The sequence below is a fragment of the Lygodium microphyllum genome, chromosome 16 (genome assembly GCF_053477565.2).
Source record: "Lygodium microphyllum isolate KBCC chromosome 16, Lygodium_microphyllum_v1.1.10, whole genome shotgun sequence".
Taxonomy (NCBI): Eukaryota; Viridiplantae; Streptophyta; class Polypodiopsida; order Schizaeales; family Lygodiaceae; genus Lygodium; species Lygodium microphyllum.
In genome coordinates, this window is record NC_141150.1 from 102,536,511 (window position 1) to 102,561,682 (window position 25,172).

A 25,172-nucleotide genomic window follows, 5' to 3' on the forward strand; every position below is an offset into this window, starting at 1 on the left:
GCTGGCGGCTCCTCCCTACTGCTGGTGACTCAACTAGGCTGCTAGCGGTTGTTCTTTGCAACTTGGCGGCTCAGCCAATCTACTAGCGGCTTTTCTCTACAACCCGACAACTCCACCATACTGCTGTACCCTGTGTTCGGTTGCAACCTCTTATTGCTGGTAGCATCCTTCTCCCACTGGCATTTCACTTCCAGCCCTTGCACTGCCCTCACACGCCTTGAGGCGGACATTGCTGTTCATGGTTCGTGGCTGACCTCTTGCTTCTTCAACAAGGCACACTAATACCCATGGCTTCTTTACCAACAGATGACCAAACTACTGGGTGCTCCTATTGTGGCATCACCGAACACACCACCGATGCTTGCCGACTTCGACCTTTGCTCCCCACCCCCCGAAGTATATGCATCTCCCACCTGGCCCTTCCTGTGCCACCTCTCCTTTCTGGGCCACAAAGATCATCTTGCATCGGCTATCAAAGTATTATGCTCAAGCCAATAAGCCGCAACCGATGCGCACTAAGTCCTTTTGAGCACACGGAGGCGCTAAGACCTTACGAGGCGATAAGCCCTCTTGGAGACCACCCCACTGCGCGGAGGTTTCCCCCACTTCTCGGTACTGTGGCTTCCATGGCCGACATCTCCTCCACAGTCCACTCTCCTAAGAGCCTGCAACTGTTTCCCACCCTTGGCTCATCCTGAGCCTCCTTCCCCACCCTCTTCCACTCAGGTTCGAGGCCACTTCTGGGCGCTTTCTGGCATCTTCTTCCAAGCCCCAGATACCTTCTTCCACACGACCAGCGGCACTTTCTTCGTCATCATATGCTTCGCAGTCCGTGAGCCATGAGTGGTTGAATTCTCTTTCTCTCTCAGACTAGGTTTCAAAGGGGGATTTTCTTACTTTACCCTCAAAGGGGACTTCCAGTTCTTCTTCCGCTTCAAAGGGGGCTCCTACTTCTACTCCTTCAGATTCGAGCAGTCATTTTCTCTACTCATACCCAGGATCTAGAGGATCTACCTAGATAAGGGCCCTTGGCTCTTCAGTAGTGACTTGGTGACTAGGCCTTCGTATTCCTTCCAACATGGAGTCAGGGAGCTAGTGGCTACTCACCCGAGGTTGCATTTCAAGTTCTACAATTCATCCAGTCTCCTGACTATCTTCAAAGGTCTCCTTTTAGGTGGTATTCTCAGTTTACACGGTGGATCTTCTTCGTCTCTTGGTCAGCATGGAGCCACCTCTCGAGATCGAGTACGTGCATATCCTTATGCTTCTCGACACCACACAAAATCCGGCATTCCTCCTATGCATTGCATATTTTCATCATGTTTGTACTAGGACGCTAGGGTAAGTGAACAATTTCCCCACGAGGGACACTATCCAAGTGGCACTTGCTGCATGAGCATTCTTCAGCATGTAGCATTCCATCTCCACCTCACTCTTCTCTTGTTCCCCTTTTTGGGCCTGAGAGGGGGTGTTGAGAAACCCTTCACCCACAGTTTGCGTTTTTTGCATTTCTGCGTTTTGAGTTTAGGGTTTACGTTTAGGGTTTGCAACTCCAAAAAGGGGCACCACCCTAGACTGAGTGCTTATAGGCCACTCTCTCATTCATTCCTCGTGGCTGATCCTTCAATCCATCACTCCCACTCTCTCTTCATCAATCTTCTGACACTCTCTCTATTCCATCATCCCTGTCTCCTCTTCTACCACCATCTCAGCACTCTCCTAGCACCAACCTTCATCTCTAGTTGGCTACGTTTATGGTGGCAGTGTGCTCCTCTTGACTTGGTGTCCATCCTCCAACCATTGTTGGCAACAGCATCTTATGTGCTCCCACACCTTACGTTTGGAGTCCACACTCTGTTGGCGTCAGCATCCACCCTATCTAGTGTCATCCTCCACCCTTCTGGCAGCTCCACATTCTTGCGTTTGGCTGCCACAGAGGTTCCTCACCATCTGGCATATCTCTCCAACAGGCATCACCTTCATCAAAGGCAATTGCACCCTGTGTTTGGTTCCTGGCTGCTTCCCACCCTTTTGATGTCATTCCACAGCTGGTGTTTCACTCCCAGAGGCTGTCTTCATCTGCATTTTCAGCATCTAGCTCATCCCCACCCTTCTAACATCACTCTTGTAGCTGGCGTCACCTCATCAGGCTTGCGTTTGCAGATGAAGGCTTCATCAATTGTCTCCCTGCTCGTAGGTACCACTCTCCATCCCTACGTTTGCAAATTCAGAGACTCCTCAACCTTCGACGCCAGTCTTCCTACTCCAAGCGACACCTCCTCATCCTACGTCTGTAGACTCAAAGGCTTCTTCAGCAGTCTTTTTGCACTCCAGGGCTTCCTTTGTGCTACAGCACCCTTGTATCAAATTCACTTCATCAACATGATTCATCTTCTGTGTTTCTTTTCTCTTTCATCGTTTGCCGTATACACTGTGTTTTCCCTCACAAACCCTTCTATCTCTCTAATCACTTAGTCATTTTAAAATAAGCCCCCTCTGAATCCGAGGAAAAAACGGAAGCCCCCTCTAAGGGCGAAGTAAGAAAATTCCCCTCTGAATCCAAGTCTGAGAGACAAAGGGAATCCAACCACTCATGGCTCACGAACTACGAAGCATCTGATAACAAAGGAAGTGCCGCCGGTCGTGCCGAAGAAGATATCTGGGGCTCGGAATAAGAAGCCGGAAAGCACCCAGAAGTGCCCTCTCGAACTTGAGTGGAAGAGGGTGGGGAACAGTCACGGGCTCTCAGGAGAGTGGACCATGGAGGAGATGTGGGCCGTGAAAGCCACTATACCCAGAAGTGGATGGGGGAAACCTCCACGTAGTGGGGTGGTCTCCAGGAGGGCTTATCGCCTTGTAAGGTCTTAGAGCCTCCGTGTTCTCGAAAGAACTTAGTGTGCGTCGGTTGCGGCTTATTGCCTTAAGCATAATACTCTGATAGCCGATGCGAAAGATCTCTGTGGCCCAGAAAGGAGAGGTGGCACAAGGAGTGCCTGGTGGAAAACACGTATACTCCGGGGGGGGTGGGAAGCAAAGGTCAAAATCTACAATCTTTGGTGGGATGACCGTTCATGCCGCAGTAGTAGCACCCAGTAGAAGGGCAATCTGTCAATGGAGACACCATGGTACTGGCCTGGCAAACTGGAGAAGGGAGAGTAGGAGGGAGAAAAAAGATATCTCCCAATGCACAGCAGAAATGATAGAGAAATCAAACGTTGATACCGAACCCGCCATTGGTCTTTGTCTTCTCTGATGAGGAGGATCTTTGTGGCTCTTTGAGCACCTCCGCCTTTGATACCATGTCAAAAGACGGCACACCCGTGAGACAGTAGGATTTGCAAGGAGAAACACAGAGTGAGCTCAGTAAACATTGAGAATAGGAGAAAAGAGAGAAGAAACTCTGATGAATGGAATGATGAAGATCTGAATCATGGAGTGAATGTGATACAAGGGAATAAGGGTGTCGTAGGCTAGAGAGAAGAGGTGACGGATTGAATGAATCAGCCGTGAAGAATGAGTGACAGAGGCAACCTATAAATAGGCAAGAGACTGTCTAGGGTGGCGCCCGAAGAAAGGACATCGGTTGTCTAGATTGGCACCCCACTGTGGACACCCAGCCCCTTTTTGGGGCTATCCACTGTGAAACCCTAAACGCAAAACGCAGAACGCAAAACTGCGGATAAAGGGTTTCTCAACACAAGTACATATGCAACATAACTTACAACAACTTTTGCCTTTGACATCCCATGATTTCCTCAAGTCCCAAGCTCGTAAATTTACTCTAACCCAGTTATACCTTACATGTGCAACATTTACTTAACCATATGATTAAAACTTAATCCACTTGTCAAGTGAGGTTTCAAAAATACATGTCCTTATGACAGCCCTCCCCTTAAAATCCTTGCAATTGTCCTCAATTGCACTTCCAAATGCATCAAAAGCAAAACAATGGACTGAAATCTCTACAAGGCATCATAGTAAACACAACATTGCGCAATGGTGCTGCTCAACCATTTCATATACCCTACATATGCTAATTACCAACCAACATAACATAACATAAGACTCACAAAGAATCTCAAAAACATTGCCAAATTATCATATGACATGTCTATTTCTCATGAGCTCAACTCATCTGACAAAACCAAATCATAGCATAGTATAAACTATGGCTAAAACATCAATGGAATCATAACATATGCTGTTGTCCACAAAACCAGCTGAATGCCACTAAATATTAATGATCATACACTGAAAACCAGCATTCGTTAATCAATCCCTAATGATCATCAACCAATGCAAATGTACAGTTTCCGAGCTACAATGAAAACAATACTCATCTGCATACCAAACATAGTGACTAGTACACTGAATAGTGATCTCTTGGCAAACATACTGTCAACTACAATACCGTGAATGTATGCTGAATACATCCGAGATCCACTAAATCTAGAACTGTCCATCACTAAGGAGCGGAGAAGCTACCTCTCTCATGAGCATCAAGTAATACTCTAGACCCCTACTCTACTGAACCTAATTGAGCCCCTCAGCTCTCACTCGAAAGCATCAAAGTAAAGCTACAACAACTGAGGATGGTCTACTAAGTCATCCTCCTCTATCCATTTGGCATCCATTGGTGAATAATTGTGAAACTTCACCAAGTACCTTCAGGAAACCTTACCCCTGATCTTCCACTCTTTGTGTGCCAAAATCTGCTCTGATGCTAGTATCTCATCGAGCGCTTCAACCTCAAGCTGAATTTTATCAAATACATCCTCCGGCACATCACCATGAAAAGGCCTAAGCAAGCTCACATGAAAGGCATTGTGCATCCGCCGATGTGGAGGCAATTTCAGCCTATAGCATGCCCAATGCTCCATCCAACACTTGAAATGGTCCATAGTATCTCATAGACAGCTTTGGATACAATCGCTCTTTGCCCTTCATCTTTTTCAGTTGTGCCTTTTCAAAATGCAGCAATACATAATTGCTCTCTACGAAGTGCAAAAGCACGTCTATGACAATCAGCTGCCCTCTTTTGCTTATTATCCTGAGATCTTTGAAGCACATAGTTAACCTTCTAATAAGCTACATCTATGCTTTCAACATAGTGATCAGCCTCAAAGATCTTATCTTTTGTATACAAAGTAGGGGATACTTTCTAACCATCCTCTACCACTTCAAAAGGAGCCTTACCCATGGAACTATGCACCGTATTGTTATATGCAAACTCAACCAATGGCAAATACTATTCCCACTGTCCTTCATAGTCTGATACATAGCACTTCAAAAGATCTAACACTATGGAATTAGCCTCCTCAGACTGACCATTAGTTTGTGGATGAAAGAATGAAGAGAATTTCAGCATTATGTCCATGTTCTCAAACAATCCTTTCCAAAACAAACTTGTCATCCAAGGGTCACGATCACTAATGATGACTCTGGCATACCATGATACTTAAACACATGCTACATAAAAAGACGTGCCATATGATTAACCTTGATCTTTTTCCTCACAAGAATGAAGTGGGCTTGCTTACTAAACCTACATATGGTAGTCTATATCCCATCATTCCTTGTAGGTGTGCGTGTAAGCTCAAAGATAAAATCCATAGCAATGCTTTGCCAAGGCCCACTAGGAATAAGCAAGGGCTGCAATAAACCCGACATCTTTTGCCTATCATACTTAACTTTCTAGCACACTATGCATGTCTTGACAAACTACTCAACATCATGCCTCAAAGCTAGCCAATAAAACAAGTGTTCAACTGCCTTAATTGTGGCGTCAATACCCCTATGACCCGCATAAGGAGAAGCATGACTCTCAGCCATTACCTTGGCCCTCAACTGCTTTGTGACACACAGTTGTCCATACATCATCAGAAAGCCCTCTCGAAGTACAAAATGATCATGCCTCTGGCCATTGCAAAGCTGATCAAAGACATTTCCAAAGTCCAAATCAATAGCTAACTGACTCTTCATGGCATCCAACTTAGTGTGATAAACCATACTGAAAGCCGATAATTGAGGCTTATGTGACAATGCATCAACCATTACATTCTTTTTGCCATCTATGTGCACAATCTAAAGTGAAACATAGACAAAAGTTTGCCCACTGCATATGCTTCTCAAATAACTTCGTCTGAGTCAAAAAGTAGCGCAAAGTCTAGTGGTCTATCTGCACTATGAAATCCGCTCCTAAAAGATCATGTTTCCATGTACAAAGTGCATGAATTACAGCGAAGAGTTCTTTCTTATAGAATTGCAAATTCCTCTCTACACCATGGAGAACACGACTCTCATAAGCAACCATACAGCCATCTTGCATTAAAATAGTCCAAATGCTGCTTCCACATGCATCACACTGCACAACAAATGACTTCCTAATATCAGGCAATACAAGCACAAGATCTTAAGTCATCTTTTCTTTTAATACGTAAAATGTTGAAATTTCCATTGTTGTCCATCTGAATGGCATATTCTTCTTTTACAAAGCATGCGATGGAGAAGCAATTTCAGCAAAGTTCCGTACACACTTCCTATAGTAGGAACATAGACCCATAAAGCTACGGATCTTATGAACATTTCGAAGATGTGGCCATGAATGAATTGCCTCAACCTTAGCAAGATCTATACTAATGCCATCAACCGATACAATGTGGCCCAAAAAGTGGATCTCATGCAAAAAGAATTCACTTTTCTTGTCATTAATCAACAACTGATGCCTGCATATCTCATTGAATATTATTGAAAAATGCTTGCAATGCTCGGCCTCATTCTTAAAAAAAGACAATCACGTTATCAAAGAAAGTGTCCAAAATTTCCCTATGCTGCCAAAAGATGCAATCCATCATTCTATTGAACATGGTAGGAGCATTCGTAAGTCTGAATGGCATGACAAGAAACTCATACAAACCAAAAGATATTTGGAAGGCTGTCTTGGGTACATCCTAATCCGAATCTAATGGTAACCACTTTTCAAATCTATACTACTGAAGATGGCTACCCCCAACAATCTATCCAAGATATCATCGACCCTAGGGATCAAAAATTTGTTCTTTATTGTGATTTTGTTCAAAGCACGATAGTCAATGCACATATCCCATGACCCATCCTTCTTCTGCACTAAAAGCACTAGAGAACAAAACAGAGATAAACTAGGCTGAATCAGCCCTTCTCTAACAACTCATTAACCTGACTCATAATCTCCTCTACTTGGACTGCACTAACCCTGTAAGGTGGCTTATTAAGTGGGCTACTTCCGGGGATCAAATCTATGCCATGATCCAGAGGCTTTTCAAGTGGCAACTTTCTTGGAAGTGACTAAGAAAAGCAATCAGCATACATTTGCAAAAATGGCATGCAATCTTTATCCAAACTAGTCACATTCCCAACATTTTCATTATCACTCTTATCCTTAGTGAAAATCAAGTCAGCTGAAAAATGATTTTTCATTACTTTGAAAATAGCAGAAGCAGATAAAGCATGGACAAATTTCCCTTTCAATTTTACATCCGAAGTATAAACTTTGTCTCTATGGAAGAGGGTCACAATCTTATCATGAGCATCAATCATTGCATGCACACAATGGCACCAAGGCATACCAAGCAAAACATCACATCCTTCCAATGGAGCAATAAAGAACTCTTCGCTGTCCACATAACTCTGAATGTGCAAATGAAGCTTTCCAATGATAGGAGTGACTAACTCTACATGTCCCTTGCATGCCATACCAATCTCACCCATGGGTCCCATCTCATCCTTCTAATACCTAAACGGGCTGCCATATCAAGAGAGATGAAATTTGATCATGCCCTTGGATCAAGAAAAATCAATGTATACAAATCTCTAATTTTTCCCCTTGTCCTACAAAGTTCGGTGCTATCATCATTGGGTTTATCTGCCACTACAACAACACTAAATTAGCAGTGGTTTTGCCTTTCTTTCCCTTATTATCATCCTTTTCAGCTTGTTGTTTATTAGGACAGCTGTATGCCATGTGCCCTTCCTGTTCACAAATAAAGCATTTATTTGTAACCATCAGCTCCTTACGTCATGCATCATTTTTCCTACTCTTTCTTAACCAATTGTTCCTCTTTCCAGCCCTACTTTCAGATCTGCTCTGATTTTCAGCTTTATTTACAGATTTACCCTTTTTCTCAGCTTTGGCCTTAGTGACATGTGGCTTGGCATCACTATCTTGGAATCCTGCATCCTTTCCACACAGCAATGTGTCAGCTGTAGTAGCGATTTCTATAAGCTGAGACATGCTGGAAATAGTGGACTTGAAGCAAATATCTGAATATCCTTTGGCAAACCACAAATATGCTTCTCCAACTGCTCATGGAGGGGTACTATGCAATTTTAAAAAAATACTTGGCAGCATTGCATTCCAAAACTTCTTATTATACTGATCCAAGTTCTTGCAATCTTTGGAATTCAACTGTACTTGTCAACCAATTTAAAGCAAACATTTGCTTGAATTGGACCCAAGTGGTAGGTGACTTCCCTTGAATAAGAAGTGTAGACCACCACTACAATGCATTTCCCTTCAAAAATGTGGCTTCCTTTCATATCTTAGATGCCTCTGTGAAGTTGCCTCCGGAGCAGGCTGCATCAAACTGTTAAGTAAAAACAAGTGCTTTCAGCCTATCTTGTGCACCACTTAAAGGCTCAAACTTCACACTTTTACCACCTTCATCACAGTCCTTTGGCGGACCTATGGGAGTCAAGTTATTATAAACAGGCTACTGCAAAAAGGGTGCATTTGCTGTATTTACATGATAACCAACACTATTAGATGCTCCTACATGACCAACACCAAATCCTTGTGCTCCAACAGTCCCTGGGGATGCAAATACATATTCATATGGCCCGCTTTGTGCCCCACGCATCATGCCTATGCTGCCATACATGGGATTAGGCATTCCACTTGCATTACCCAGATACATTGGGTGTTGTGAGCCATGTATTGGCTACTTCATACCATAGGGATTTCAAGCATACATTCCCATATGCCGTGCTTATCCAACCATGGCATGAAAAATGGTACCACCACCAAAGTATCCTTATTGTCCCATGCGTGCATATGCATAAATACCTTTTTGCCCGTGTTCCCATGGATTGGCACTACCAAGTTAGGCATGCATTTGTACTTATTGACCCACAGGTACCAACTGTTTGTGCTCATCAGTCATTTCGGGCTCTTCCAAAGAAGACTTAAGTATTTCCTTTGGTTCTTGTGGCTATCCCAAAGCTGTAGAAGGTTTCTTCTTCTCTTTGCCTTTGTTGTCCTTCCTTGAGGCATTCACAAATTGAGAAAACTAGGAATCCTTTCCCAATTCAGCAAAAATATAGCTATCATCAAAGTCTTGAGCCCCTTGCTGGTCATCAACCTCTTTATGCATTGAAGTGCCAACATTTGGGTCATTTCCCACATTTTCAGCTTGCTGTCCATACTAAGAACCATGCCCAACATCGGTCATTGCATTTCCCTCTTTATCACGTGACTGACCAAGGAGTGATGCATCCTATCCACTTGATCCCATATCACCATGTGAAGACATGCTTGCTATAATTCACTACTAAGAGCGATTTCAGCACTAATGCAATAGTTCCAACCTGCAATCAAGTGCCACACACCCACCAATTCAATGGATTTGATGGCATCCTGACAATGGAACCATGAAACCAACCTTCCTTCTTAATTTCCTGAATACAACTTAGTTACAACAGCAACATTTATTACAAAATTGAGAAATGCAAATTAACTCACAATCTTGGACACTGGACATCCCGTTGGTCCCAAACCCAGCTCCCCATTCGGTATTTCTTTACTTAATTGAAGAAGAAGTTGATGTACAATGGGATTTTCCCAATCCCTTTCGGTATTCCAACTCCCCTTGCTGTCCAAAATGACCAACAAGTTTTCAATCCGATGTGCCTTGCCTTGATTCATGCAATCAATTGGCCTTCACCCGCCTTGACGGATATGGAAAATGTCCCAAAATTCATTGATTTGCTGGTCCTTCCACTTAAATTTGATTGAAAACAGCTTCAGGCCTATTGAATCCAAGCCTTCAATTTCTGGTACACTTCTCAAGGCCGTTGTTAAACCCTAATTTCTACAGATTAGGGTTTACATCAGAAAAATCTGAAATTTCTTAGCCTTTGGTGATTTGCATGCTATAATCTTCGAAGCAAGACTGTAGAAAGGCTAGGAGATGAGAGACAATGTTGAGGAGAGAGAAAATTCAGACTTTCTCTTCACGAAGAACTGAAGAAAATCAATCATTTACTACTGCTGCCCTGTCTCAACAACATGTGGATGATGTGGCTTGCTGTTGGGAACCCTTTCCTTATTGTCCCCTACAATAAATGCTGCCGCTAGCAACCCACATGTTGTCACTTGCAATTTGGGGGTCCCCAACAACTATTGCCACCAGCCAACCTCCTCTTTCTTATTGGAAAGGAGGAAAAACGATCCCAATCAATTCTAATAGCTCCCCACGATCCACAATAGCAGAATGGTCACGTTTTTCCTCTTCTTCAACCTCCCACCAACCTTCATGGGAAAGCCTGCCAAATGGCAAACTTCCCAAATGGTTGTTCCAGTATTATCCATAATTAAATATTAATTTGCAGTCTTCAAATATTGAAAATTAATCTAATAATTATTTTGGTACCTAGAAAACTAATCTGACTAGCCAATAATTAATTTCGCTAGGCAACTTCCATTCCTAAGTGTCTCTATGCCATCTTTGACCATCAGATTGGTGTTAGGTACCATTAAACATCACTTCTTTAGTGTCACTAGCTGACACTTATGGCCAAATGAATGACCTAGCCTAACAACTAGCACCAAGTACCTATGCAACATAACTTAGAGCAACTTTTGCCTTTGACATCCTGTGATTTCCTCGTGTCCTGAGCTCGTAAATTTACTCTAACCCCAGCATAGTTGCATTCGTACTACGTACGAACTAGTTCGTTCCGACGGTACATATCCGTACCATTTCATACCAAAAAATAGGCTATTTTTGGCCTCTGAAGACTAGACCATACAATATCTTCCAACTCCTAAGCCTTATGTTTATTATCATAATTCCAAGTCTCTCTCTCTCACACACACACACTCTCTCTCCCAACTTCCAAGATGAGTATGCAATTCCAAGAGCATCCCTCGCCCCCCCCCCCCCTCTCTCTCTCTCTCTCTCTCTCTCTCTCTCTCTCTCTCTCTCTCACACACAAAAGAATGAAGAGCCTGTTTGTCCATCCACCCTAAACTTTGCTTTGTTCTTTAATGTATTATATATACACTCCCATCTGTCTCCTAGTAGCACATTGCGCATATTGTGCATGAGGTATTTTTTGTTGTTGCAATTTTAAACTTGTAAGTTTCTCTTCTTTGAAACCTCATCTACTCTTTCCCACTTCTCCGTCACCTCAGCCCTTATAAAGGGCAGCCCCCCAACCCCCAAATCTCATCACACAAATCAGCCTCCCATCTTCTTTGATCTCCCTCTCTTGAGCTCAAGGCTCCATTCAAGCTTCATTACCCTATTCTTCCTCTTCATCTCTCTCTCTCTCTTCCTCCTCTCCCTTTCCCTCACATTTTCTCGTGGAAGTCAATAGAATATGTTTGAATGGGAAAAAGATAGGGTTTATTGCGAATAAGAATGCGGCTATGCGGGTAACCCAAATCACAGCTATATTCTTGGCCTTTGGATGCACAATCCACTAATATGGGAAGGGTGTAGATATAGATAGTGTTTAACTACCATTGGTAAATGTTAGTCTCCACCCTTTTCGATACATTAAAGGACCTCAACCACTAATCAACTAAAATAGAAGGTTTCAAGGGTACATGTGTGTAGGTTGCACATGAAATGTCAAGGAATATGTGAGTATTATTGTCATTACTTATCTCTCTCCGTCTCCCTATCCCTCTTCCTTTTCCTCTCCCTCTCCCTCTCCCTATCCCTTTTCCTCACCTTTTCTTCCTCTCCTCTCCCTATCCCTCTCCCTCTTTCTCTCTCTGTCTCTCCCTCTCTCTCACTTTCAAGTTTCATCCATACATATTATACCCTCTCCCTCTCCCTTTCCCAAATCCCTCTTCCTCTCTCTCTCTCCTCCTTTCTCCTCATTCTTCTCCACAATGCCTAGGCCTCTTCAATTAGAGAACATGAGTAGAGAATGCTCCAATTAGAGAGCCTAACTATGATGATGATGGGAATGTCATCAGTGATCGTGACTTTGGTGAGCCATTGAAGGCCTCTTCTAGTGAGAGTAGCTCTTTACCTTCCAATGTATCTGGGGCTTATGATGAGTCGTTATATATTTTGTCATTTCGAGTCCTTTTATGAGCATTGAGTGACATGCCCTTCACTTTATGTGTGTAGACTGATTTTATATATAATTTTATATGTATTTTTTTAAATGAGCGTATAAAACAATGTATTTTATTCTTAAAATTTTTGTGTGTTCCATACCATACATATTCACGTATTGAATGTATCACACTAAACGTACGAAACCACCCTAAGTCCAGTGATGGAATGGGATTAATGATGTGCATAGGCATTTGTGTTTTAGGCTATTAGTGATATTGGAGTTGGAGCTCCTAATGGTTGTTCCCACGCGGTATTCTCTACCTTGTGTTTTCCTTGGCAGCAAGTGTTCCCACATAGTTCAGCTATTCCGAGGGTATCTTGTTGAGACACTTTGGCCCCGGTGATGGCATTCATGCCCCCTCCTCTACATGTTTTTAGAGGCCTCAAAGCTAGATGGCATAAACTAACCTTTGTAGAAGGTGAAGGTCAAGTCTAAACCGGTGGCCTGACAATTGTGGCGGGCGGTTGATGGTGTACTGCTCCCAAACTTGTCACTATGACTCGACAAGTCCTTTGTTGTACTTTTCCACAAAATCTTGATAGTGGTAAGGAGGTTCTTCTTGATGATGTGGTGATTGATCAGCCCGACTTTGATGGTATACAAGACTGGGAAGATAAAGATGCTGCAGCTTATGCCTTGATCATCATCACTACAACTGACTATGTTATTCTGTTGATCCATGTTGGGGACTGTTTGGCTATGGGATGAGGAATTCTTAAGGATCAATTTAAAACACATTCTTGATGATGTGGTGATTGATCAGCCCGGCTTTGATGGCATACAAGACTCGGAGGATAGAGATACTTCGGCTTATGCCTTGATCATCATGACTACAACTGACTTTGTCAATCTGTTGATGCAGCTTGGGAGTCTTTGGCTATGGCATGGGGGATTCTTGTGGATCAATTTGAGACACTGATTGTTGCCCGGGTCATCAATCTTCAAAGTCAGCTATTTGGACTCTCCTTGAAAGAGTCTGCAATTTCCTATATAGTTCAAATTACATCTCTTCCAGATTGGCTTGTGGCAGTGGGATCCATTCTCAAAGCTACTCACTTGGCCCACGTGTTACTTTCCAAACTTTCATCCCCGTAGTAGGATAACTTCATCACTTCCATTACCATGACCCACGGACCCAACCTCTTACCTTTGACAAGGTGAGTTCCCTGCTTCAAGAGTTTGAGGCGCTCCTTCTAGTGGCTAAGTGCTTACTTCCAAGGTGAGCGCAGCTTTTGTTGCATAGACCTCCGATTCTAGAAGTCCAAGAGAAAGAAGAACATGTGTGTTCTCTCTTACAACATCCCATATGTGTCTATATATAGACACACTTGTATCTTCTCATTCTATCAGTGAGTGCATTGTTCATTGGTGCTATTGCTTCGTTCTTTTCCTCTCACCCTCTCTACATTGTGTTCTTGTGGCTTCCACCAAGGATTTGTTTGTACCAAGGCTTCAATCAAAACCCTTATGATTGCACAGATCACTTTGCTTCATGGCTTTTGCTAAAGTGCATCAGGTTGTTCTATGACATGGCTGCTCAGAAAGCCATATTTTGGTGAGGGAGCAAAAAAGTAGCATGGGGGGGAGGGAGACAAGTGAGCAAAGAAATAGGAAAGAGGCCATTACATTGTGTTTCTTTCTAGGGCTTGGTGGAAGGCAGGTAGGAGCAGGCCATTTGGTGGGTGAGGACATATGGAAGTGAAGAAACATGAGGAGAGCATCTAGGGGGCAAGGAGAGAAAACATACAAGAAGTAGGGAGGCCACCAATGTTTTCCAAGAGCTATTGATCAAACAAAGCAGGATGTAATTATCAAAGCCACATTTTAAGTGAAAGACTTGAAGCTATCTATGTAGAGTTGATGTAGCAAAGCAAAGTAAAAAGGCCAAGCAACAATCTGATAGAAACAAATTTATCCTAACCCTGAACATCAAACAGATACCAAAATTCCAAGATCATCAACCATGAGTATTCCAAGGCCATAAAGTCTTCATTCATATTATAGCTTTGCAGCAATAATGCACTGTCAGAAATGTCAGACATCATTACAAGACGGCTCAATGATCCAATATTCCCATAAAGAAAGAGTGTATATCGTAAGAGCATCATAAAATGGGATACCAAGTTTGCAGCTGTGTCTTTTGTATGTTGTCTTCTCAAAGTCCTTGAATAAAAGAGAACCACCGGTACCAATGACAAGTCCTTAATAGGGTAACTTTTTCCAATGGCTGCAATCACTTCAAGTGCTGCTATACTGTGAACTGGATGCAGAATAAAAGCTGAAACTACCATGCATACCCATGTGATTAAACCTGCACACAATTACTAGATTAACATACGACTTGCAAGACAAGGCCAAAACAAAAACAGTACCCATTTTCACTAATACCTGATAGTTATAGTACAACCCAGATAATATGGTTAGATGCCCAAGACTTGCGATGCATAAATCATGTAAAGAAAAAATCACTTATAGATTAACATACAACGTGCAAGACAAAGCCAAAACAAAAACAGTACCAATTTTCACTAATACCTAATAGTTAGTTATAGTACAACCCAAATAATATGGTTAGATGCTCAAGACTTGCGAATTGCCATGCATAAATCATGTTAAACAAAAATCACTTAAAGATTAACATTCCACTTGTGAGATGAGGCCAAAACAAAAACGGCACCAATTTTCACTAATACCTGATAGTTAGTTATGATACAACCTAAATAATACGGTTAGATGCCCAAGACTTGCGATGCATAGACCATGTTAAATAAAAATTACTTAATTTAATATGAATTAGAATACAAGCTCACGAAAACTACATGCCTGTTTTTCCTTATTACTCATTCTACGCACGGTGCTCGTGCTCTTTTTGACCCCACAAAGGCTGTCTGTTTAATAGCCCAACTGGCTATAAAACATCCGCTACATAGGTACTACAAAGGCTAAAATGTCTGAAAAGACAGACCTCTATTGGTAATCTTATAGCTTTCTCACAGAAATACTAGAAGCAAAAGAACAAGAAGAAAGGAGGGGCACAGCAATGGCCTGTAAATCCATTGAACCCCCTCCATTGGTAAAGGGGAAGGATCTGTCCCAAACTCAAACAATGGCTTCTCTCACCTTTCCCTCATCCTCTTCCCCTAGTAACCTCTCTGAGGGGATTATGATGAGGAATTCTTATGTCAATCAATCACTGTCGACATCTCGACTCCATCTATGCCACACTACTATGCTGCTGAAAATCTTCTTTCCTCAGCTGGCTTCTCACTCCATCTAAGAATTCTGGATTAGATGTGACAGCAATGAAGTCCCCAAAAACTCTGATGGTTATGCTGCCAAGATACTCCTCATAACTCAAGGCTGGCCTTGGAGTATATGATCATGCTCGCCAAGTGACAGCCACCTCTCCATCCAAACTTGAGAGAAACAATATATCTGAGTAGGTCAACCACACCTGAAAATCAATCTTCATGCCACCTGACAATTGCCACAGTATTTCAGAACATCTTCAGCTTGTGATGACTCTACCTAGCGGAAGTTCAGTTTCCACTCCACCCTAGCTAACAGAGCTGCCTAATCAATGAATTCCTCAGGTAGGGCTGAAATATTGCTTCTTCATGGTACTTTTCAGCTTCTTGCATGGCACAGTTGTGCTGCTCAATCAGGTACTTCCTCCGGTCCTGGGAGGTGCATTTCACATTTGCACTGAATAGAATTTAAGTTTTAAGTGATAAACCCATTAAACAGAATATAGATTACAGTAGCCAGAGTGTTACGCTATCATCTCCCGAATTTGAGATTGAAAAGAAAAAAAAAAAGCCAAACTTCGACAAATCAGCATATCAAAATCACATTGATCTGCACTCATGGGTCAATACATAATATATCAATCAAACTTTCATAACATCAAGACCTTTGTGTGACTATTTAATAACTAATCTGCAAGGTTAAGCCCAGTGGAACAAGATAATGACTCAAAACAAATCATCTGTGGGTGAAATCTTGTATGGCTCATGTATGGCTTTCTAGGTGTCAAGTTTCAAAATCTGGGAATTGCTGAGTCATCGAGGAAAGAAGAATCAGGTGCCAAGCAAGCAAGTCAAGTTTGCAGCTAGGATGTTTAGATTCCAATAGAGATTGTCTTAGGAGGTGTTGCCTGAATTAATCCAAGGGAAAGCTCTTGAGTCTTTTATCCCCACTTCTTAATCCCTCAAAACACTTCTAAAGAGTTAGGCTCAGTGGTGAGATATGCTCAACCATTGGTTGCAAGAAGTATTGACTTTTAAGAGGATTGAAGGCAGAGGCCCAAGTGAGAGCACGCGCAAGCAGGAGCAATGGAGGAGTGAGCTATGGCAGATGGAGCAAAAGAGAAAGAGAGAAAGACTCAAGATGTGGGAACTCCAACAGTCACAATGTGTAATTGGCCTTCCCTTATTCAAAGGTCAATGAAAGAATAAAGAATGAAGTGAAAATGATGGGCGCCCACCACTTACAATGTACATGTATGCAAGGGCACCCGTCACCTGCAATGTACAGATGTGCGAGTAGTATCAATGTAGTAATACATAGGTGGCATAGGCATAGGCATAGGCATGTTTACCCCCAACAACCTCCCACTTAAAGGCGAATGTACCCCTGGTGAGAAGAGATCAAGAAAATAGTAAAAGTACAAATATACATAAAGTATAACAAGATAAAGAAATATGTCATCTCATCTAACGCCAATTAGCTTCCTAAGAAAGGCAAAACTCTCTGCTAAGAGACTTTTAATGAGCAAATCTACAGGATTTTAATCAGTTGAGATTTTGGCAAGCTCGATGGACTTGTCCTTAACAGCGCCTTTAATAAAGTGGTAATGCACAAAAATCATAAGGCTACCATCACGGGCATTTTTTGTGTGTAAACACAAATCCATATCATTGTAGATATATCCCTGTGAATGCATGAAAGCATGAAACTTACGGTACCATTCCCTAGGTGCCTACTTAAGGCCCTAAAGGCTCTTTCTCAACTTGCATGCTAGGTATTCTGTGCCTTTTGCCTCACATCCCTTAGGCTGTCACATATAAATCTCATCATACAAGTCCCCATATAAGAACCAAGCATAGGGTAGTCATCTTAATGACAGTTGAGAAACTTCATCGAAGTCAACAACATACTCTTGCTTAAAACCCTAAGCAACCAATCTGGCCTTATAGACTGGCATGGGGCGTCCAAGGGTACTTTTCAACTTATACACCGACTTATATGGCAAAGCACACTTTACGCTAAGCAAAGGAACCAAATCCCACATATGATTTTTTTGCAATGAGCCATACTCTGACTACATGGCCCTCTCCCAAGAGTGACTATCACCTCTACGCACGGCCTCATCATAGGTAAGAGGCTCACTAGCATCTATCACCATAACACAATCCATAGAGGGCGCAAACTAATCAAGTTGACATCTATCTCTAGTAAACCATCACAAAATAGGTTGTGGAGCATATATATCCTGTCTAACATCAGGATCCTAGGTCATTGGAGCATCAGCTCTGTTGCAAGCTATCTAGCTGGTTGTACAATAACAAGAAACTCCTCCTAAAATATCACATTACGTACCTCAACGATCTGTTAAGGTTGCTTATGCATTTTCTTCTCATGGAAAAAAACATCATGACTACAAATAACCTTCCTAGCCTACAAATCCGATAGGTGATAGCCCATCTCACATGTATCCCCATAACCAAAAAAGATGTATTTCACGGACTTAGAATCTAGCTTATTGTACTTGTCGTTCGAAACATAGCAAAAAGCCACATAACCAAAGGTATGTAAATGAGCATATGATGAAGATTTTCTAGACCACACCTCCTCTACAACCTGATAATCAAGAGTAATGTATAGGGATCAAGTAATTCAATGCAGGGTAGTAGTAACTACCTCAACCCAAAAGTATTGTGGTAAGCCTGCTTGGCTAAGCATACTACGAACTCACTTCTTAATCGCCCTATTCAACCACTCAGCCATACCATTCTAGGGTGGGATGTACGGGGTGGTCAACTCATGCTTAATACCCCTCTCGTCACAAAACTGCTCAAAAGCTTTAGATACATACTCACTTCCATTGTCAAATCATAGGCATTTCAACCTATACCTAGATTGGTTCTCAATAAAACCAAGCCAACGCTGAAAAGTAATCACAAGTTTTGATTTCTAGTTTATGTGGTATATCCACCTCATGTGACTAATCATCAATGAAAGTAAAGAAATACTTCACGCCACCTAACGACTTGCAAGACATAGGTCCACAAACATCAAAACGAACAAGAGCCAAAGGCTCATCCATGCTTATAATGCCAGACTTCTTATACGAACTATGGGTTTGCCTACCATAAAGACAATGATCACAAGAATCAAAACACTTATAGTTAAGGACCAAAAGATACTACAAACAGGTAAGCATTTTCTTTTCCTTGAGTGATATGTGCTCAAGGCGATGATGCCATAATGATACATGTGATACTACGGCCACTATCAAAACATGGTTGATAGACCCAAAATACAAGCAAGGGATAAAGAGTGCACTCATGCCACGACAAGATTCCCATATGTAATCTTTCATGAGGAATCACCAAAAGAAAACATAACCTACATCATCCAACTGTCCAACAAAAAGTAGACTTTTAGTCAAAGCCAGAACATGGCGTATATCATGCAAAGTAAACATACTGCCAGAAGGAAACTACAGCTAGATACCTCCAATACCTACAATATCTAAATACCAAGTCATTGCCCAATCTGACCGATCTTGTCATTCTACAATAGAAGTGGAACCACTCTCAATAAGGGGTAACGTGAAATGAAGCCCTTGAATCAATCAACCAACACTGAGCATAGGTGGACGAGGCATCAATCAACTGCGAAACATCAAGAGAAGAAGCTGCAAGTATGTAATCACCATCGAAATCAATCTGCACAACATAAATCTATTCTATCTTGACGTTGAACTTGCTAGGAACAATTTTGGAATCATTGGTCTTTTCCTGCACTTTACTCTTTCCCTTTTCCTTGCGCTTGTCATCACGCATTTTATAGCATTGTGGCCCAATATAACCCTGCTTCCCACAATAATGACAAGTAAATGCGGACTTATGACTAGAGGACTTACTGTGAGACTGTCCAAATGACTGAGAACAAGACTTCTGAGAGTCTCTCGTACGACGATCATTACCGCTCTTACCATTATTACCTCTGATTGTCAAAGCATGAAAACTACAGGAAGTATCAATATTCTTTCTATTAACCTCTTCATTCAAGAGTCTACCCTCTATATCTGCCATTTCAACCCATCATATTTGCACACATAGCAGTATTGAATGTGTCCCATGACTCAGGCAATGTAACCAACAGGAACAAGGGAGGAAGATTCTCCTTAAAGTCGATCCCCTGCTGCGAAGATAAGTGGCTGAAAATAGAATGAAACTCATTCAAGTGGGAAAACATGAAAGTCCCCTCCTCCATACGAAGGTCCATGAGTTGCTTCAGCCAATATATCTATGAAGCAAGACTTTGCTTGTCATAGGTATCACGAATCTTCTCCCATAACTACCAGGCAATCTGCCCTTCAAAGATAACATTATAGAAATCTATTTAGAGAGTGACAAAATGATCGTAGATTTACGTAACTCATCCAATTCAGCCCAATCATCGACATCAAAGTGTTCGAGTTTTACACCCTCATGTCTTAATGGCTTAATCTGCAATTTCTATACTAGGACCTACTAGATTTGTCCCTTCCAATAGTTGTAATTTGTGCCATCCAATTTATCAATGTTTAAGATAGCATTGTCATTCAACCCACCAGCCATAATGCAATGAATGAAAGCACAGCCCAAGACAAAAAGATTGTTGTAAATAACAGCAAAACAAGCCAATTCAAGACCAAGATAATGTCTAAAGAGATGAAATCAACAAATAGGAGAGCTGTCCACAAATTGATAAAGAATGACAGTCAAGTCAAAGCATCTCCTCTTAGATGATGCATCTCGGAACTATCAAACTCAATGTGTCAAAGTGGGATACATTCAATAAGCATAACCGTCATGCATATAGTAGGTCTCAAGATAACGAAAGAGAACTACTAGATAGTAGATACACAACTGATTGAGCAAGTGGAAATAAGCTCATAGCCAAGTAGGATAAATACATCACTGGCAACAACTTAACAAAGATAGGTACCAGCTCAAAGCATGAATCAAATCAGCCCACCAGACAACAATTGTATCTAAATAGTATCCGGAGAGCATAGACATAATTTGACCAAGTCCCATGGTTTCACTAAAGCAAGCTCAATTACACAAACCCAAAGATGTGCTCAAATGCAAAATAGCTAAGTAACTCAAGTGACTCCCATTGGAACAAAACCGAATGCCAAATGAGCAATGCAAGCTCAAAATATCAAGTACATGGCCGTCCAAAATCCCAAATGCATCAAGCGTAGAGCTGGGAGCATAAAACCCGAGAGAATCTTCAAGCCCACAATGTCAATGATCACTATAGCAACTAGCCAAAGCTCCAATATATGTAATCGAGCTCAAATGTGAAGCTCAAGACATTCCATAATCATATCCAGACACATAGCATCAATGTCATACATCGATACATCCATTGAAGTACTTGAATATCATCACATGATAATCAGCATAGTAGCTTGTTGTGACAGTATGCAGCAAGTATGTCCTAAACAATAGTTAACAATAGGTCTGTCTTAAACACAATAAACAGCAAGTCTGTTCCCAATGCAGTGAACAGCAGGTCTATCTCCAACACAGTGAATAGCAGGTCCGTCCTACATAGAGCTGTCCTGCACAGAGTAAGTAGCAGGTCTGTCCTGCACAGAGTAAATAAGTTTGTCCTGTCTTGCACAGAGCAAACAACAAGTCTGTCCTACACAAATTAAGTGGCAGGTCTGTCATATTTGCTGTTATTCCTGGCCACACTGGAGTACTTGTTGAAGCTCAGTCAGGTCAACTTGATGCTGAGAAGGATCCCACACAAGCTAGGAAGAGGCCTATGAAGCATAGGATTGATGTATACCTTCTTGAGAGGCAACCGTTAAACCTTGAGCTATAGGTTTTAAATCCGGACTGAAGTGCATTGAAGAGAAGATCCTCAAACCAATGCTCTGATACAAGTAGAAGCAATGGAGAAGTGAGCTATGGCGGATGGAGTAAGAGAGCAAGAAAGAGAATCTCCATATATAGAAACTCCAACAGTCACAATGTGTGACTGACCTTCCCTTATTTAAATGTCACTAAAAGAACAAAGAATGAAGCGACAGTGATAGGTGCCTGCCACTTGCAACGTACAGGTGTGTGGGGACTGTTAGTGTAGTAATACACGGGCAGTGTAGGCACAGGCATGTTTACCCCCAAAAAGGATGTATTCCCCAGCTATTTGGTCCAATCTTTGGTGAGTAATAGATTGTGTAGGAGAGTTGTTGCTTGAACTAAAGGTGTAGACAATCTATAACCATAAATCACTTCAAACGGTGTTTTCTTTGTAGATGTGTGTGGTGTATTGTTATATGCAAATTGTAATAAATGCAAGTGTGTGTCCCATGTCTGTGGTTTAGAAATAGTGTAAGCACGTAAAAGATCTAGAATAGTGCTATTAGTGGCTTTTGTTTGTCCATTAGTTTCAGGATGAAATGCAGATGAGAAATCAATTTTTGTGCCTAGGTTAGCAAACAAAGTAATCAGCCCCATCATCAACATCATTAGTGCAAGAAGAATACATATCATCATACCTCGCTCGTGAAAGAATATCGGCTATGTGCATGAACTCACGATTCATGGATTTTGTATACCCAATCCACCTAAGCATGGCAATGTCTGGAGTAGAACTCATGATCATACCTAGAAGAGACAAGCAATCAGTCTCGACCATGACAGCAGCTCCAATGAAGTACTTTTTATCATTCTTGAGAACCGTGACAACTCCTAAGAGCTCCCTCTTAATCTGTGGATACCTTCGCTATCGTTCGTTTAGGACTTTCGCCCCAAACCCAAGGGAAAACTCTTGAATCTTTTATCTCCACTTCTTAATCCCGCAAAGTGATTCTAAAGAGTAAGTCTCAATGGTGAGATATACTCAACTATTGGCTACAAGAAGTATTGCTTTTAAGAGGATGTGCTCCCCAGCTCTAAGTGATTTAGATGCTTACTCTCTTCCCACATAGGAATTTCCCATCAAGAAAAGAAAATACTTTTGAGGTGCAAGCAATGGGTGATTGTCATGACATATTGTGGTGATACAACAATCAATATTTGATGTCCTATTCATGATATTTAGTTGTTCAATGTTTAGACTTAGGTACAAGTATGTGCACTTTGAATAAGTAGTTGACCTTAATATATGTGGAGGGTGCTTGAATAAACCTTTTAAAGAGAGAGTCCTAGATGACCTAGGCCTATTGTAAGTTAGAAATTGAATTGTGTCAAAAGGGTCCAATACTATGTTTAAAGGTTGGATTTTCTTCAAACAAACAATGCAAGAAGTGTGTATGGCATTAAGGACCTAGGTTGATGCTAAAATTCCATTGTTGACTATCCTAGATTATTAAGAGATGGTCAAGAAGGATAAAATATCAATCCCCTCTATGCCAATTAAGCAAGATTGTATTGTAATACCCTAGCAATCTTGAAATAGATGATGTTTAACCTTAGACTATTTGGAGAGGATAACCATCTTAAGGTTGTGATGACCTTGTGAGAAGGTGGAGAGGTTCGAAGCTCAGTTGAGAGTGCAGTCGATAGCATGGAGAGTGAAGCACAACACCCAATGCAATAGACTGAAAGAGTGTAAGATGAAAGTACAAGGTACAACCCTTAAACCTTAGGGTTGTAAGAGGGTATTCACATCCAAAAGTGTGTGCAACATGATAAGTGCCCGTAAATATGTAACATAGGCACATAAAATAAAGAGAATGAATCTGGGGAAAAAAGCCTCTCATACGGAGACTAAAAAGTGCCCTAGTGTCCTACTGATCACCGACACTCCTCTGTGAGCGTAGGCATGAGTGAAACCCAACAAACCCCCCTAGAGTGAAGAGTGATCAAGATACAAGGGTCATCCTCCACGAAAGGAGATCAAATTTAAAGCATTGTGAAATGCTTCAAATTTGTCACGAGAAAGAGCTTTGGTGAAGATGTCTGCCACATTACTAGTGGTAGGGCAATAGACAAGGCTGATATCTTCTGCATGTAGCCTCTCTCTGAAAATCTCAATGTGTTTCGTGCGTGCATGAAACACTGGGTTCCGTGCCACTGCAATGGCACTCTAACTGTCAGTGAACAAAGAAGTAGGCTCCGTGACAGATACATCTAGATCATGTAGCAAGCGTCTAAGCCATACACATTCAACTATGGTAGTGAAAGCTACCTTGTATTCAAATTCACATGACAATGTGGCAACAATGGACTGTTTCTTGCTAAGCCAAGATATGCAATATGAGTCTAGAAAGAAACAATAGCCAATAGTAGAGTGACGTGAATCATAATTACCAACCCAATCAGAATCACTGTAAGCATGTAAGTGCAGTGGTCCCCCCTTAGCATAAAGCAATCCAAGAGATCTAGTACCCTGCAAAAGTAACGAAAAACACACTTGACAGCTTGCCAATGTGACGTGCATGGCTGATGCATATATCTGCTCAAGGCTAAAACTGCAAACTGTATGTCTGGCCTACCGTTGCATAGGTAGATAAGGCATCCAACTGCTCGAGCATATGTGTGTGTATCAAACAAATCACTGTCATCATGCATTGACAGCTGCAATCCAGGTTCCCTTGGTGTACAGAGACTGGGTTGCAATCCTCCAAGTCAAAACTCTCAAGGAGTTTACCAATGTATCTTGACTGTGATAAACCAATATCTCTAGCATCATGTATGAGCTGTATGCCCAAGTAATAATGCAAAGACCCGAAGTCTGACATCTCAAAAGTTTGCTGCAAATTTTGTTTAAATGCTGAAATCTGATCAACATGTGTCCCTGCAAGCAAAAGGTCATCAACATATAGACAAATGATGAACATGGATGCCCCCTCTTTACATACGTAAAGGGTAGACTCTGATGAGTTGTTTATAAACCCTTGGCTGAGTAAAAAGGCATCAATCTTTGCATACCAAGCTCTAAGAGCTTGTTTCAAGCCATATAAAGCCTTTTTCAGCTTGCAAACCAAGTGTTCGAATCCCTCAATTGCAAAACCAATGGGCTGTTGTACATATACTTCTTCATGAAGTTCCCCATGTAAAAATGCAATTTTAATATCTAACTGATGCATAGTCCATCCATAATGGGCAGCCAAAGCAACCATAGACCTGATGGTAGTCATGCGGGAGGTAGGAGCAAATGTCTCCTCATAGTCAATGCCTTTCTTCTATGCATAGCCCTTGGCTACAAGCCTTGCCTTATATTTGTCAATGGATCCATCTGCATTCCTTTTCAGCTTGTAGACCCATTTTGTTCCAATGGCTTTCTTCCCAATAGGCAAAGACACTAAATCCCATGTTTGATTCTTAATGATAGAATCAAACTCAGCTTGCATTGCTGCCATCCAATGCACACTATGTTGTGCATCCTCAAAACATTCAGGCTCCTCATTATCAACTATACTTGCTGCCATAACAAACTCCATGGTATGTGCAGTATCATGCAAACGAGCTTGCCTTCTAGCATAGTTGCCTTCGTACCTGGTACGGATAGGTTCATACGGTAAGAACCGTACGGTACGAATT

The 25,172-nt window shown here is 41.7% G+C and overlaps 1 protein-coding gene across 3 annotated transcripts in view; it reads right to left on the reverse strand.

Annotated features, from left to right (window-relative positions):
• Positions 1-25,172, reverse strand: part of RST1 (ARM repeat superfamily protein) — a 198,476-nt gene that overhangs the window by 106,896 nt on the left and 66,408 nt on the right. For all 3 annotated transcript variants that reach the window (XM_087696145.1, XM_087696142.1, XM_087696144.1), the window contains exon 7: positions 14,514-14,704. In XM_087696145.1, coding sequence (XP_087552271.1) covers positions 14,514-14,704 — 191 coding nt within the window. The remainder of the gene's footprint in view (positions 1-14,513; positions 14,705-25,172) is intronic.